Raw genomic sequence first — 16739 nt, 5'->3', positions numbered from 1 at the left:
TAAATCAGTTCACTTTGATACCAGAGAATTAGACATAACCATGGGAACCAAATGCCAGAAAATACCACTGCATAGTCTTAACAAGGGAATTGCTCTGACCCTGCTGAATGGTCCACAGGCCTGGACTGGGATTTAAAATAGGCCCTGTCATTTCAAATACAAACAACCCCCCACCAACTCACTGGCCATACACGCACCGATAGTATTGTCCGAAACCTAGTTTTGTTCTACATTTGGTGCGTGTATGTCTGATCGACGAGATGACCGATATCGCAAAAGCACCTGAATTGTCAGGTGGAGGTAGAATCCCTGTTTTTACCCCCATATCTGATGATTCAGCCCTGAACATCAATGGAGGGAATGAATGATCTTTCCTGCTACCAATGGTGGCAGGAAAGATCATTATTGGTACATGTATGGCCACCTTAAATAGTTACTGCCTACTGCATTTTACAGCAATCCCTTTTCAGCCATTCACCAGAATTCATACATTCTGGGCATGACGGAGCATACCATGTCAAGCAATAACTACTTAAAATGTTGTTGTGGTAATCACTCAACATTGCACCAACAGAATAATTATCAGTATATTATAATTAACAGTATAGCCTGTAGAGAAGTATTTTCTGGGGTTTTGGCGCCTTCACCTGCGGGTGATAAAACGCCCTGTGCCATTTATTCTGTTTGTGCAGCTAAAAATGCCAATACAACTAAAGGCGCATAGTATGTTCATTTTCTACGTCTTGTTACTCATTAGACCCAATGGTTTCATACACAGGACCAATTATAAATGTCAGGGAAAACTAGAAATTCGTATCAGTGTCTTATAAATCCTTCCCAAACATAAAGTTTCGCAGGACACCCCTCGGTTGCCACTGGCAACACAGCACACAATGAATCCCTCTCCACGCTTCTAGTGTTTTCGACCGAACGAGTGACATCATACAGGCGTGGCCTGGGCAACCGCGTCAATATAATCCTAAAATCTTCGGGAGAGTTCCGCGCAGGCGCCAGAAAAGCCTTGCCATTGGTCAGAAAGGGAAAAGTCGGAGAAAATTCCAGACGCTTCTGGAAGATTTGGGCGGTTGCAGCGAGGTAGTGGGAGGGTTATATAAAGAAGGGAAGCACCAATCGAAGTCACATTACTGCAGGTAGTCTTCTGAAGGAGGTTATTGTGTCATAATTAGAGAGAAAAACATTAGTCAACGTATTTAAGGTAAGGCTGACTTACATGGTGCTTTGACCCGTGTGTGTCCTAAAGAATTGGTTTCATTTAGTACAGAAATACAAAATGACGTTACCCTTGCATGTTTGACTGAAGCTAGTGCAGCGTAAGCGTGTATGAGTCTTTGATGGGTTTTTTAATGACACCTGTCAGAAGCGCTGCGAGTTGCAGTATAATGCTGCTTGATCTGTTGCAACTGGGCGGTGATAGTTGATTTTTAACAGGTTCTCATAGATTTGTGTGGTGCATATTTGTTAGGCATATTTGTATAACTCTGGCAACGCGTTACAAACGTTCCGAGAGGACTATGGTATGGCAGGCTGGGCAGTGACGCAGTGGGATATGGGCACCCTAGTCTGCATGGGATATGGGCACCCTAGTGGGCATGGGATATGGGTACCCTAGTCTGCATGGGATATGGGCACCCTAGTCTGCATGGGATATGGGCACCCTAGTCTGCATGGGATATGGGCACCCTAGTCTGCATGGGATATGGGCACCCTAGTGGGCATGGGATATGGGCACCCTAGTCTGCATGGGATATGGGCACCCTAGTCTGCATGGGATATGGGCACCCTAGTCTGCATGGGATATGGGCACCCTAGTGGGCATGGGATATGGGCACCCTAGTCTGCATGGGATATGGGCACCCTAGTCTGCATGGGATATGGGCACCCTAGTCTGCATGGGATATGGGCACCCTAGTGGGCATGGGATATGGGTACCCTAGTCTGCATGGGATATGGGCACCCTAGTCTGCATGGGATATGGGCACCCTAGTGGGCATGGGGTTTGGGTACCCTAGTCTGCATGGGATATGGGCACCCTAGTCTGCATGGGATATGGGCACCCTAGTCTGCATGGGATATGGGCACCCTAGTCTGCATGGGATATGGGCACCCTAGTCTGCATGGGATATGGGCACCCTAGTGGGCATGGGATATGGGCACCCTAGTCTGCATGGGATATGGGCACCCTAGTCTGCATGGGATATGGGCACCCTAGTCTGCATGGGATATGGGCACCCTAGTCTGCATGGGATATGGGCACCCTAGTCTGCATGGGATATGGGTACCCTAGTCTGCATGGGATATGGGCACCCTAGTCTGCATGGGATATGGGCACCCTAGTCTGCATGGGATATGGGCACCCTAGTCTGCATGGGATATGGGCACCCTAGTGGGCATGGGATATGGGCACCCTAGTCTGCATGGGATATGGGCACCCTAGTCTGCATGGGATATGGGCACCCTAGTCTGCATGGGATATGGGCACCCTAGTGGGCATGGGATATGAGCACCCTAGTGGGCATGGGATATGGGCACCCTTGTGGGCATGGGATATGGGCACCCTTGTGGGCATGGGATATGGGTCCCTAGTGGGCATGGGATATGGGCACCCTTGTGGGCATGGGATATGGGCACCCTAGTCTGCATGGGATATGAGCACCCTAGTCTGCATAGGATGTGGGTACCCAAGTGGGCATGGGATATGAGCACCCTAGTGGGCATGGGATATGGGCACCCTAGTGGGCATGGGATATGGGCACCCTAGTGGGCATGGGATATGGGTACCCTAGTCTGCATGGGATATGGGTACCCTAGTCTGCATGGGATATGGGTACCCTAGTGGGCATGAGGTGCATTTGCTGCTGCTATTGGCTCCCTCATGTAGTTGTGGAAGAGCAGATGTGAGCCTGCTGGTAAAGGGGTTGCACATTATTGTTTGTACACATAAAGGTCAATAACTTGGACGCCCCCCCCCCCAGCATGGCATATGACAGGCAGGCTCTGGGACATGGGGCAGTAACCTGCTACCTGTTTACTTAGCTATCATTTTCCTTGTGTGCTGGTTAAGTTGACCATACAAGCACCTACAACATTTTGTACAATTTTTGGACCATGTGTGGGCTCTGAATTATTGCCCCGATAATTTTCGTAGATAACGATGACATCTACACATGTATTGTGTATCTGACCCTATCCTTGGGGGACCTACAATGCATTTCCAGGAAGTCCATTTCGAATAATTGGTGTCTAACAACTATTTCATGCAGAACATCCTCCAATTTGTTATTTTTAGGGCTTCATCCTATAATATCAGTCTGATTTCTGTAGCAGCTACTTGTCACAGCTACAAAAATAGACAATGCTGATCATTTACTGAAATTTTTCTCTGTGGGTGTTTTAGCAGAGGCAGTTCTCATTCCTAGCTTGGGAAAAGTTCATTCTCCACTCCAGCAGGTTAGTAAGATAATGGTGTTCTCCTTGCTCATCCATTGGTGTCTAAGATTGCAATCCAAATGGACTAGAAGGGGGTGGGGTGGAGATTTCTTATGGTAACTTCTAGAAAGTTGAAATCCTGCATCTTGTCTGTAGGAGGCACTAGCAGCACAGTCATGGCACTGTACTTGATTAACAATAGAATGATTTCATTTACCTACCCAGATAGGTGCCCTGGCATGGCAGTTCAGCCAGATTTTTAATAAACATTTTTAGCAATGATAGTTGTAGAGACTGATTAGAATCTGTTATGCAGTTGTGAGTGGCCCTTGTCTGCAAAAATACATATTATGTGTATATATATATATATATATATATATATATATAAACACCGGATTTATTGCAAAAAAAATTAGTTGTATATTAAAAAATGCATGAACAGCCCTGTATACAGCCCATATATATATATATATATATATATATATATATATATGTGTGTGTGTTATATTAAATTTGATTGCAAGACTTTCTCTTAAGTACTCGTGCCTTAAGGCTGATGCCACACGTGGCGTTTTTACGCTGCGTATTTTCTAATTCTCTCAGTGGCTGAAAAACGCCCGATATCATCATCCATAGAAATAACTTGAAAAGACTCGAAGCAAACCACACAATGCAGAAATACGCTAGAAAACGCCTTAGCACGGATTTTTCAAGCGTTGGCTGAAATACGCCAGTATTTGCACAGCAAGCTATATGTATACTCAAAGGCAGCTGCCAGACCTAGCTGAAATACGCAGCGTTTTTTACTATTTTGCACTATTAGCACCATGTTAACGGGATTTGCTACGTCACCAGTACTAGGCTGAAAAACGCCATAGTCAGGGGCTGTGTGGCTTGTGCGGTGTTATTAGGCTGAGAAAAAACGCAGCGTAAAAACGCCACATGTGGCATCAGCCTAAAAAATTTGCTTTCATTAGCAGCTGCTGGAAAGACATGTATAAGTGTACCTAACAATATATATACATATCCATTTGTATACTGCTTCTGTCATGTCGTATAAAATCTTAGTTTATTAATGCTGCATATTCAATTCTTAAAGAGATACTGACACCAAAAATGAGTTTTACTTCTATCATAACATTGTATTTGCATGCTATTTCACTTGTGCCATAAAAGTATTTGCCCAATGCTTTTACACCTATGTGTTCCCCCATGTTTCTCTATCAGGGGGCTGCCATATTTGTGCAGCAGGAGTCTGTTAGTATTAGAAGCTATAACTGACCTGTTCAGAAGGGACAGTCAGGTTGGCAAAACAGTCAGGTTTAGGAACAAGGAACAAGCTTCAAGTAACAATTACAAAATCAGCCTTTTCTGCCAAAAACCATTAACATGACCTATAGGTAATTTTTTATGTACATTCATACTTTGAAGAGTAGTTTTTTTAGTGTCCGTATTGCTAAGTATATCTAAACCGAGAGATGCTTATCCTAGATTTAAAAAAAAAAAAAAAAATCTTGTGGAAGGAGGTCTGTTTCCTCTATTAGCCCACAGACAGAACATTAATATTAACCAACGGGATAAAGACCATACAGTATGTTGTAGAATGGGTTTCAAGCTATGTCTGTAGAAAACTTGCCTTCATAATCATGAATCTGATTTCTATTTAGCAGCTGTTACAGCACCAAAACTCTGTACAAGTTGTCTAATTTACTACAATGTGGAACCCAGAGTCCTATTTAACTTTGAATAACAGACCCATGGATAAATAGGAAGCATATATTTGTTTACCAGCAAATTATAACAGCAGATATTAAAGGTGTGCATTTTTTTTGTTGCTGGCTCTTTTAGGCTTGTCACTCAAAAGCTTGGCATAATTTCATTATTGAGAAAGAGGCAGTAAATGAGGTGCAGGGCTGTGTGGGACTAAAAAAAAAAATTTGCAGTGAAACCGGCCTAACTATTTCATAGGTCTTATTTGGCTTGTGAATTCAAATATATAAGAAAATGCACTATAAATGATGAATAGTAGTGTAATAAAACATTTTTATGTATTTTCTTTTGCAATCCTCTGCCCCAGAATAGTTAATATAGCATAAAATCTAACCTGAAGTTCAGAGCAGTTGATTTATTTTTGTCCTTATACAATATTTGCCATCCTTGTTAATCAGTTAATGTTTTATCTTGTGTTAACAGATGCCAGAAGAAGTGCAGACCACAACCCAGGACCAACAGATGGAGGAGGATGTGGAGACTTTTGCATTCCAGGCTGAAATTGCTCAGTTGATGTCTCTGATCATCAACACATTCTATTCCAATAAAGAGATTTTCTTGAGGGAACTGATCTCAAACTCATCCGATGTACGTCTTAAAATACAATTGAAATGTAAAATGCACCTTTTTAAATTGCCAGCTACACCAACAACTTAATAACCTTTAGGGATGCACTGAACCCACCCCGACGGATTTGACCGAATACCGAACCGAATCCTCATTAGCATATTCTAATTAGGATCGGGAAGGGTTAAAATTCAGCACACTCACAGCACGTAGCGAAAATTCTTTTTTCCCTCTAACATTTAAGGCTGATGCCACACGTGGCGTTTTTCCACTGCATATTTTCTAATTTACTCGGCGGCTGAAAAACGCCCGATATCATCATCCATAGAAATAGCTTGAAAAGACTTGAAGCAAACCACACAATGCAGAAATACGCTAGAAAATGCCTTAGCACAGATTTTCAAGCGTAGGCCAAATATGCCAGTATTTGCAAAGCAAGCTATTCCTATGTATACGCAAAGGCAGCTGCCAGACCTAGCGGAAATACGTGGCGTTTTTTACTATTTCGCACTATTAGCACCATGGGAACGGGATTTGCTTACGTCACCAGTACTAGGCTGAAAAACTCCATAGTCTCGGGCTGTGTGGCTTGTACAGTGTTTTTAGGCTGAGAAAAAACGCAGCGGGAAAATGCCACGTGTGGCATCAGCCTAACCCTTCAGAATGCTAATTTATGCTAATTAGGATTTGGTTCAGCACAGTGCAAGGATTCGGGCCGAACTGAATCCGGGATTCCCTAATAACCTTACTCGTGTTGCGTCGATTTTACAGCCCTGACACAAGAATGTTTTATAAAAAGAATTTGCTTGTCATATTGATGACTTCTGGAAAGCTAAAATTAAATAACCAGAGGGCTAATCATAATTTGCTCCACTAAATTACTGAAAAGAAATGCCAATGGAGTTAAGGATTTGTGTGCTTATAATGTGCTTTGCCTTTGATCTATTTAGATGTCAGCCTGTGCTGGACTTTCTGTTACACATCATAACTTTTTTTTTTTTTTTTCTAAAGTGGGATAGGTTGACAAAGAGGTGCTAAAATGCACAATTGTAGTTGCCAGTTGCAAACAATCAGACAGTGACTTTCATTTTCAAACTTACAGTAGGCTGTTAAACTAATGGCTGACAATTAATTTTAATTAATTGCCCACACTGTCCAACAAAATTGCAATTTCATTATTTCTGTACAAACTTAGTTTTAGTGTGCTTGTAGCTCAAATATTTTAACTTGTTTTGTTTAGGCTTTGGACAAGATCAGATATGAGAGTCTTACTGACCCAAGTAAACTGGATTCTGGGAAAGAACTGAAAATTTATCTGATTCCTAATAAGCAAGACCGAACCCTCACCATTATTGATACTGGCATTGGGATGACCAAAGCTGATCTTATCAACAACTTGGGTACCATAGCCAAGTCTGGTACAAAGGCCTTTATGGAGGCTCTGCAGGCTGGAGCTGATATCTCCATGATTGGCCAGTTTGGTGTTGGTTTCTATTCTGCCTACCTAGTAGCAGAAAAAGTCACAGTGATCACAAAACACAATGATGATGAGCAGTATGCCTGGGAGTCTTCTGCTGGAGGATCTTTCACTGTCAAAGTGGATAACGGTAAGTTCTGTGCATTCTGTTCATATCACACTATTCTGATGTTAGTTTATCCTGAAATACTAGCAGTTTATTCCTAGAGCCAAATCATGAAATTGTTTGTAAATAGGAGTTTAAGAAATATTTTGCGCATGTAACTCTAGTTAAGTTTTTGTAGGTGTAGATGTGACTGCAAAGTATAATGGATCAAATTAACTCTTAAAGATGCATTACCTTAAATAAACCTTCTTTAGTAACCTAAGTTTCTTTCCTGAATAGGTGAACCACTTGGCCGTGGCACAAAGGTTATTCTGTATCTCAAGGAGGACCAATCAGAATACTTTGAGGAAAAAAGGATTAAGGAGACTGTGAAGAAACATTCCCAGTTCATTGGCTATCCTATTACACTCTTTGTAAGTTGATGCAAGTGTGTGTGGTTTTTCCGTAATAAAACTTGTAAACTTGTTAAACAACAACATTAACAGCACATGTTAAAGGAATACTGTCATGTCTCTTTTTTTAAAAACACATCAGTTAATAGAGCTTCTCCAGCAGAATCCTGGATTGAAATCTATTTTTCAAAAACAGATTTTTTTTTTTTATATTTAATTTTTACATTTACATTACCAGCAGCCCATCAGCAGAACAATGGGAAGGTAGCAAGATTGCAGCTCCCAGTAGATATCAGAATAGCACTCAATAGTAAGAAGTCCAAGTCTTACTTGGGACTCCTCCAGTTACATGGGAGTAGGAGAAATAATAGGTTACCTGAAAGCAGTTCTAATGTGTAGCGCTGGCTCCTCCTGAAAGCTCAGAATCAGGCACAATGCACTGAGATGGCTGCCTACACACCAATATTACAAAAACAAATTGTGTGTGTCTATGTAATTCATAAATAAAAAGTACACCATAAAAACCATGACAATATCCCTTTACGTTTAGTAACACTTGTTCGGCACTTGTTAGAAGTAGTACATTATGAAACAGTAACACTGGTTCAGTTTATAAAGCATTAGACATAGATTAATGACCAAATTGTATATTTAGACAGTTTGCATTTTATGCAGCTGTAAAATCTCCAGAACTCATAAAATAGAGCATTGAGATAATTCAGCTAGTTCAGTGTATTGGGTGTTAAATCTCTTAGCCATTCTGCCTACTTTATGGCTAATACTACACCAGGCTACTTCTCTGTCTTTATAAATGCATACTTAAATGTTTCCACGCGGAAATATACTGTGTGTGTGTGTACTCGCGCAAGAGCAAATAGTGTACTTGTCAGTGCACTCAAAGCATATCGTTTTTTTCTATGCCTGTGTTTATAAGCAGGTGGGGAAACACACTGTGACATTATACTTTTTTATTCCCTGCCCTTATTTTTATCTGAATATTTTTGTTTAGGTTGAAAAAGAACGTGATAAAGAAATCAGTGATGATGAAGCAGAGGAAGAAAAAGAAGAAAAGAAAGAGGAAGCTAAAGATGAGGAGAAACCAGAGATTGAAGATGTAGGCTCTGATGAAGAGGACGATAAAAAGGAAGGGGACAAGAAGAAGAAGAAGAAAATTAAAGAGAAGTACATTGATCAAGAAGAACTTAACAAAACTAAACCCATCTGGACTAGAAACCCTGATGATATCACCAATGAAGAATATGGAGAATTTTACAAAAGTCTAACAAATGACTGGGAAGACCATTTGGCAGTTAAAGTAAGTAGCGCTGCACAGTAATGCATATGTTTGCAGGCCACTTCTTGATCTCTAAGGGAGCCTCTGCATCCTAGATTGTCCTAACCTTTTACTTCTTTTGCAGCACTTTTCTGTTGAAGGCCAACTTGAATTCAGGGCTCTGCTCTTTGTACCAAGAAGGGCTCCATTTGACTTGTTTGAGAACAGAAAGAAGAAAAATAATATTAAACTATATGTACGCAGAGTCTTCATTATGGACAACTGTGAGGAGCTTATTCCTGAATATCTGAGTAAGTAGGGTGGGCCCTGTGCATAAACTAAACTAGCTTTCTTTTCTTTCTTTTTTTAAATAAATTTGATATTTGTTATTTAAGTATTACATGTACATTATAGTAAAGCAGAAATTTTGCTAATCAAGATTGTAAGACTTTGGAAATAGGCATGTGCTCAGTAGTATTAAAACTTAGATTTTATAAGAACTTGTCTGGAGGAATTTTTTTTTTTTTTTTTTCTTCAAATTTTAAATTTTATTTCAGACTTCATAAGGGGAGTGGTTGACTCAGAAGATCTCCCACTGAACATTTCAAGAGAAATGCTGCAGCAAAGCAAAATTCTAAAAGTCATAAGAAAGAATTTGGTTAAGAAATGTTTGGAGCTTTTTACTGAACTATCTGAAGACAAGGAAAACTACAAAAAGTTTTATGAGCAGTTCTCAAAGAATATTAAGGTTGGTGCATAGTGATAGCAGAATGGGAAGTTTATACTTGAGTCAGCTGTACTGCATATTAAAAAATCCACACCTGCCTGTCCTGACAACTGCTGAAACTAATGGTATGCATATTTATTTAGTCCCTTTGGCTTTCCGTTTGTTGGAATATTGATGTTGGCGTTCAGATTCAGGCAAAATAGCATTAGTGTCCTATAGGTGTTGAGTTTGCAAGCTAGACAGGCTCTTCTAATGGCAAACTAATTATAAAGAAAAAAAAAATCAGACTGATTCTTTCTTTTTAAAAATGTAAGCATTACACATTTTATGTGTCATGCTCTTTGCCTTTGCCAAATAAAGACTCATCCATGTGGTGAAGCACAGTTCATTAGTCTAGAAAATCTTTTTTGCTGGTGTTGCTTCCAGAGATCATCTGGAACATGGCAATAAATCATTGAGCAGAAAGCATACCATTTAAAAGGGTCTTCAGATTATTTTGTCAATAAAATCATATCTGTGTAATTGTGTCTATAGAAGCTACAGAGGTTATCTTGCCCTGTCCCAGTGTTTTTCAATATGTTAATGACAAATGGTTGATTTTAGGCTATAGTTCTGTCTGAGTTGAGGTTTAATAGTCACATTTCTTCTTCAGCTTGGTATCCATGAAGACTCTCAAAACCGTAACAAGCTCTCAGAATTGCTGCGATACTACACATCAGCCTCTGGTGACGAAATGGTATCACTGAAAGATTATTGTACAAGGATGAAGGAAAGCCAGAAACACATCTATTACATTACAGGTGAGCGCAAAGTGGGAAGTTCAGGTTTTAATTATTTTTAGTATGTTGTAAATGTTCACATAAGACCATTTGCTTAGGTCTTGACAATTCTCTTACCAGCACCCTTACTATGTTGTCAGTAGTTTTTTTATAGAATAAATGAATTACATCATTGTATGCCTTAAGGAAAAGGTTTACGCCTAATTTCTTTTAAAAAAGTGAACTGTTGGGTTTAGTTAATATTTGCCTTTTTTAAGCTGTCAACAGCCCCCTTCCCTCACCTGTTGCTGGAAAATCATCCAGTGTCACACCTTTTCTTTAGAAGCAGTGGACCAGAATAAGTTTTATGCACTTCCAACATGAAAAACAGTGTTCTGCCTTCTTTTAATCATGAAAGCCTTCAACCATGCAATGTACAATAAATGTATTAATCAGTTAATAGCCACTGTGGGCTAGATTAATTGTAGTTTTAAACAAGGTAGATGTTGCATTATCTGTTCAGCATGTTGAAAATCCAAAGACCTTTTAAGCAATGTACTAAAGGGAAAGTCAAATTAAAAATAAAATTAAATGTGAAGAATGGGGAAACGGGATTCTATCATGATTTTTATGGTGTATGTGTATTTCTAAATTACATTGTTTACATAGCAAATAATTCACTTTACTATTTAAAATCTTATTCTTGAACCAACAAATGCATTTTTTGTTTTAATTGTAATATTGGTTTTTAGGCAGCCATCTCCGTGCATTATGCCGAGTCTAAGCTTTCAGAAGGAGCCAGCGCTACACATTAGAACTGCTTTTAAATAACCCATTGTTTCTTCTGCTTCCATGTTACTGGAGGAGTCACAAGTTGGACTTGGATTTCTTACTATTATGTGCTATTCTGATATCTACTGGAAGCTGCTATCTTGCTTCCTTCCCATTGTTCTGCTGATCGGCTGCTGGGAGGTGTGATATCGCTCCAACTTGCAGCTCCGTAGTAAAATTAACTAGTGCTTGAAAAAAACATGTTTTTTCGTGATCGTATTCCTTTAATTAGTTCATTTTTATAAAAAGGCACAGTTTTCAGAAAGGTTTGTTTTCTTTCACTTTTTTTTAAACATTTTCTACCATATTTACCACACATTTCCCACGCATTAGCTATTTGATCATTTCTATTGAGTTGTTTCCAGAAGTTGCAACAAGTACACAGGTGCCTTCTGCTAAAAATATAGCAAATGCTAGGTGCAAGGACATCTGTTTATCTGTTCGTTGATGTGGTCAGCAGGCAAGGCAGGAGCATGCTATGCAGAGCTTGTCACTTTTCATGATATAAAATATTTGGCAAAGTAAATGGACACTTGGTCAATCTTAAATATATTGTTTTTTTCTCTCCTTAAGGTGAAACAAAAGAACAGGTGGCTCATTCTGCATTTGTGGAAAGGCTTCGAAAGCATGGGTTGGAAGTAATATACATGATAGAGCCAATTGATGAGTACTGTGTACAACAACTTAAAGAATTTGAAGGGAAAACTTTGGTGTCTGTTACTAAGGAAGGGTTAGAACTTCCAGAGGATGAGGAAGAGAAAAAGAAGCAGGAGGAGAAAAAATCCAAATTTGAGAACTTATGCAAGATAATGAAGGATATTTTGGAAAAGAAAGTAGAGAAGGTACTTGTATATATCAATTATTAACTTCCTGCCTTTTTCCACTTGGGGGCTGTTCTATTCAATGCAAATATCTTAAAAAAAAATAATTTTTTTGTAGGTTGTGGTGTCCAACAGACTTGTTACTTCACCTTGCTGTATTGTAACAAGCACATATGGCTGGACAGCGAACATGGAAAGAATAATGAAGGCTCAAGCACTGAGAGACAACTCTACAATGGGTTATATGGCTGCAAAGAAACATCTGGAAATTAACCCTGATCATTCCATAATTGAAACACTAAGACAAAAGGCTGATTCTGATAAAAATGACAAGTCTGTAAAGGATCTAGTTATTCTTCTGTTTGAAACCGCCCTACTTTCATCAGGCTTCAGTCTAGAAGATCCTCAGACACATGCAAATCGCATCTACAGAATGATCAAACTTGGTCTTGGTATGTTTTAATGGCTTTAAGTGTGAAAACACGTGGAGCTACTTAGTAGCAGCTACTTGTCATGGCTACTAAACGCAAGAAATATGCCATAGACCAGCGCTGTCCCACTGGCGGCTTGCGGGCCCCCCTCTGTGTGGCCCCCCACCTGTCTGGCTGCTTTGATGGCTTACCTTTGTGTAAGCTTTAAATGGTATCAGTACTGGCCCCCTGTATGGCTTACACCTCAGATTCAGGCTGTACTCCCCCTGTATTGTTTAAAAATGTAATCCCCGGTGTTGTTCACACCTTTTAATCCCTGCATTGTTACCCCCTGCAGTGTTCACACCTCAGGCTCAGGCTGTAATCACCCACATTGTTCTCCTGTTCACACCTCAGGCTCAGGCTGTAATCACCCCCATTGTTCACACCTCAGACAGACTGTAGGAGCAGTAGAAACCCACAAATAAACCCTGCAAACTATAAAAAGAACATATACTGTGGTGCCATACACACAGGCAGCATAGGACAGGCAGAGTATGGCACACACAGGCAGGGTAGGGAAGGCAGAGTATGGCACACATAGGCAGGGTAGGAAAGCAGAGTATGGCAGGTTTTTGCTGTACTACCACCATTAATATGGCTATGGTCATGCGATAACATGGGTGTGGTTTCAAGTGGGTGTGGTTTTAAAAAGGGGGGTGGTCAAAACTAGCTTCCATTATCAGCCCTCCACCACGGAGGCCAGAAAAAATCCCGCCCTCGGTACCACAGAAGTTGGACAGCACTGCCATAGACAATACTGAAAATTGCCTGTGCTGAAACACACATAGAGACCGTTATCAGTAAATGATCAGCACTGTCTATTTCTGTAGCTGTGACAAGTAGCTGCTACTAGTAGGCTCTGTGTGTTTTCACCCTAATTCAACTACTGGAATGTGTAGAAAATCTGCTTATATATACTATTAATTTATTTATTTTTGCCAGTGGTTATGCAACTATAAGAAAAGCTAGTACTATTCAAAATTTGAGTAGTTTAAGTAAATTAATAATGTGTTTTTGGTTTTTAAATCAGGAATTGATGAAGATGATACTGCTACTGAAGACTTATCAGCACCAGCAACTGAAGAGATGCCTCCGCTAGAAGGAGACGAAGACTCTTCAAGAATGGAAGAAGTTGATTAAGCTAAATGCGGTTGTCAGTTACCTGACACTTAGGGGACCATTCATGAAACCACAAATTTTGGCCAATTAAAAGCACAATTGGAAAAAATTTTGAGTAGCCACAATAATTTCTGATGTACGAAAATTGCGCGAAAATTCTTTTCTTGGTTGTACGAAAATATTGTGGTTGAAATTTTCGTATCCAAACTATCGTAAATGGCATAAAAACCTTTCTGGATTTCAAACGTCAGTGCATGATTTTGGAAGCCTCCCACTGGCTCTCCAACCTGGCCAAAAGATAGCCACAATACCAAAGGTTGAATGAATTCCGAAACGGTCATAGTCTTTGCGAAAAATACTACTTTTTTGTGAAAGTTAAAATATTAACGAAATTATTGTGCTCAATACGAAAAGTTCTAAAAATTAGAAAAAACTTGTGGTTTCATGAATGGGCCACATAAATATGATCCAGGCTAATCTTTAAGAATAGATTTTGTACTTTTCTGCAGATTAGCTGTTCTCTGCATTCCGTATAAATATTTATTTTTATTTTTTTTGAATGTTTGTTAAATTGCACTGTTCTTTTTTTCAGTAAAGAAATGCTGACATGACTATTACGCCTTTCTTAGTTTGAATGCTTAAAGGGAAGCAGGGCATCTTTTCAAATAATATGGTCTTCATACAGTATGAAGTGGGAATACTATCAGTTTTTTGCCTATTTCAACGTACAAAAATCATGTTTTGCTAGCATTTGGATTTATATTTTCGTAAGAGATTATTTCCTTAGTGTGTCTGTTAACTATTTTGTGCCTGTGTTACGGCCCATTTAAAAAATAACAAAACAAACACCACATAACATCCACCGCAGCCCTCTAGCAGTGAAAATCTGTGCCTCCATCTTTTCTGATGATTTGGATCATATGCACTTAACTGCTGTCCGTTACCTGACTCACAAGTACAATTTAGAATTTGCTGTTAAAGGCTTATTGCTATTTCAGTGTTACATTATATGGTTACAGAGTAAGCTCAAATACATATTCTAGGCAAAGAACTCGCCCTACACATGTATTAAACTGCTACATCAATATCTGACTTTTACTCCTACATAATTCAATGAGAAGAGGCATGCTGAGTGGGGGATATCGAGTAGTAACTTGACTATTTCAGAAACTGTATTTACACAGTAGGGTCAGTTTTAGGAGTCTGTTAACCTGTCTGTAGCCTATTTAATTGTGGAAAGAAACCAAAGTACTTGGAGAAAAACCCACACATGCCTAGGCTAAAAGCATATTTAACACTTCAGTGCTGCTTGGCAGAATAGCCACCGTTACGCCCCAAATGTTGTTGCCATTATTTGGACCTCAGTAGGATAGCTCTGGTGTGTAGGCAGAACCATCCTTATTTAATATGTCTTCATTTTTGGGCTGCTAAAAAGATTAAACAAGGCATATTGCAGGTTAAAATGTGGACAAAGTACAAACTACAGTATAATATTAGTGGGATTTAACGTTAAGCTTGACTTTATTAGCAGAACTTTCTTCTCTCCCCTACAGAAATAAACATTTCATTATAGGACTCAAAGGTTGGCATTCAAGTCTAAAATGTGGCTGAAGAGTAGGGTACCTTATATTTTGCCTTATTTAACCTTTTAATCTCAGGTTTGTCACAAATTGAGATGTTTCCACTACTCAAAAAAATACCATCAGTTGTATCTTGGAAAAGCATTATAAATATTATTATTTTAATGCTCATATACCCAACTTAAAAGCTGAATTACAGGCCTAGACTTCATTAACTCAGTATACTATTTTGTGTGTATTTTATATATTTTTTAAAACCAGCGTTCATGTTCCTTTCATTATGTCTATCCAAATGATTTTTTAGACCCTGTCACCATAAGTAAACTTCTTAAAATCACTTAGGTATGTCATTCTGGGGGACTATTTAGAGTACGTAAAGTAATACTGACACTAAAAAACTGCTTTTGTGAGTAATTGTTACTTGAAGTTCCTAAACCTGACAGTTTTGCCAACCTGACTGTCCCTTCTCAGCCGGTCAGTTACAGCTTCTAATACTAACAGACTCCTGCTGCACAAATATGGCAGCCCCCTCATGGGGGATGAGGTAGGGAATGTAAAAGCATTATAAACAGCATGGAAAAACAATGTTATGGCAAATACTATAAAAAAAAAAATGTAATTTCTGGTGTCAGTATCTCTAAGTTATTTTCCTACAGTCAGAGATTTTCTACTTCCATTGCTAGCAAGAAGGCTCCGTCCCTTTTAGTTTACCAAGTTGATACAGCCATCTGAGTGATCTACGCAGAGCAGGACACAGAATGCATACACAGCAGACAGTTCTTTGATTAACATTCTGGCTAATGGTAAAGGAAAGCTCTAAATTTAGAATAATTTTACCAAGTCCTGTTTATTGTGACCATTTTTGGGAGAATACAGTCTCTTTTAAACTCACCTTTCTGTGCTACCTGCTATTGGCCATCTATTTTAATACCAGACAGCCTCGCTATTCCCCATACAGTGTTGGACTGGCCCACCAGGATACCAGGAAAACTCCCGGTGGGCCTCCCTGCAGGTTACTTAGCAGATAACAGATAAACCCCCATTATATGGGGCTTATCTACTAGTTATCTGCTATGTAACTTGTGCCTTTTCTCCTTTTTTTCCAGCTTGAATGGCTGCCCCCATGGCTACACAGCAGCTTATTTATATAGTAGCTTTTCCGTAGCAAAAACACCAGTTTTTTGCAGAGCAACAGCACATTATATTTTAATTACTTTAAACACTTTAATTTTTTGATGTTACTGTTCCTTTAAGAGTGTTCCATAAAATACCCAATACACGCAGTTATACGCCTGGTTTCAAATCAGTGGGCCCTAAACACAGGCCAACTTGGTCTTGAAGGACCGAGTCAGCAGCTTTTGTCTGCCCATAAGTGACCTTTAGGAAGGCACGCATCCT

General features: G+C 39.5%; 1 protein-coding gene across 3 annotated transcripts; it reads left to right on the top strand.

The window, feature by feature from the left end:
• Positions 1 to 1110: 1110 nt before the first annotated feature.
• On the top strand, positions 1111 to 14378 carry hsp90aa1.1 (heat shock protein 90kDa alpha family class A member 1). 3 transcript variants are annotated; one of them, XM_012968382.3, is made up of 11 exons: positions 1111 to 1151; positions 5641 to 5805; positions 7025 to 7391; positions 7647 to 7780; positions 8769 to 9074; positions 9178 to 9343; positions 9590 to 9780; positions 10412 to 10559; positions 11922 to 12190; positions 12288 to 12621; positions 13673 to 14378. In XM_012968382.3, exons 2-11 carry the CDS (start codon positions 5641 to 5643, stop codon positions 13780 to 13782), a joined length of 2190 nt encoding a protein of 729 aa, XP_012823836.1. In that variant the 5' UTR covers positions 1111 to 1151; the 3' UTR covers positions 13783 to 14378.
• Positions 14379 to 16739: the final 2361 nt, after the last annotated feature.

Source organism: Xenopus tropicalis, chromosome 8, assembly GCF_000004195.4.
Source record: "Xenopus tropicalis strain Nigerian chromosome 8, UCB_Xtro_10.0, whole genome shotgun sequence".
In the NCBI taxonomy this organism is placed as follows: Eukaryota; Metazoa; Chordata; class Amphibia; order Anura; family Pipidae; genus Xenopus; species Xenopus tropicalis.
Note: the sequence above shows the minus strand (reverse complement) of the source record. Positions and strands in the feature narration are given on the sequence as shown.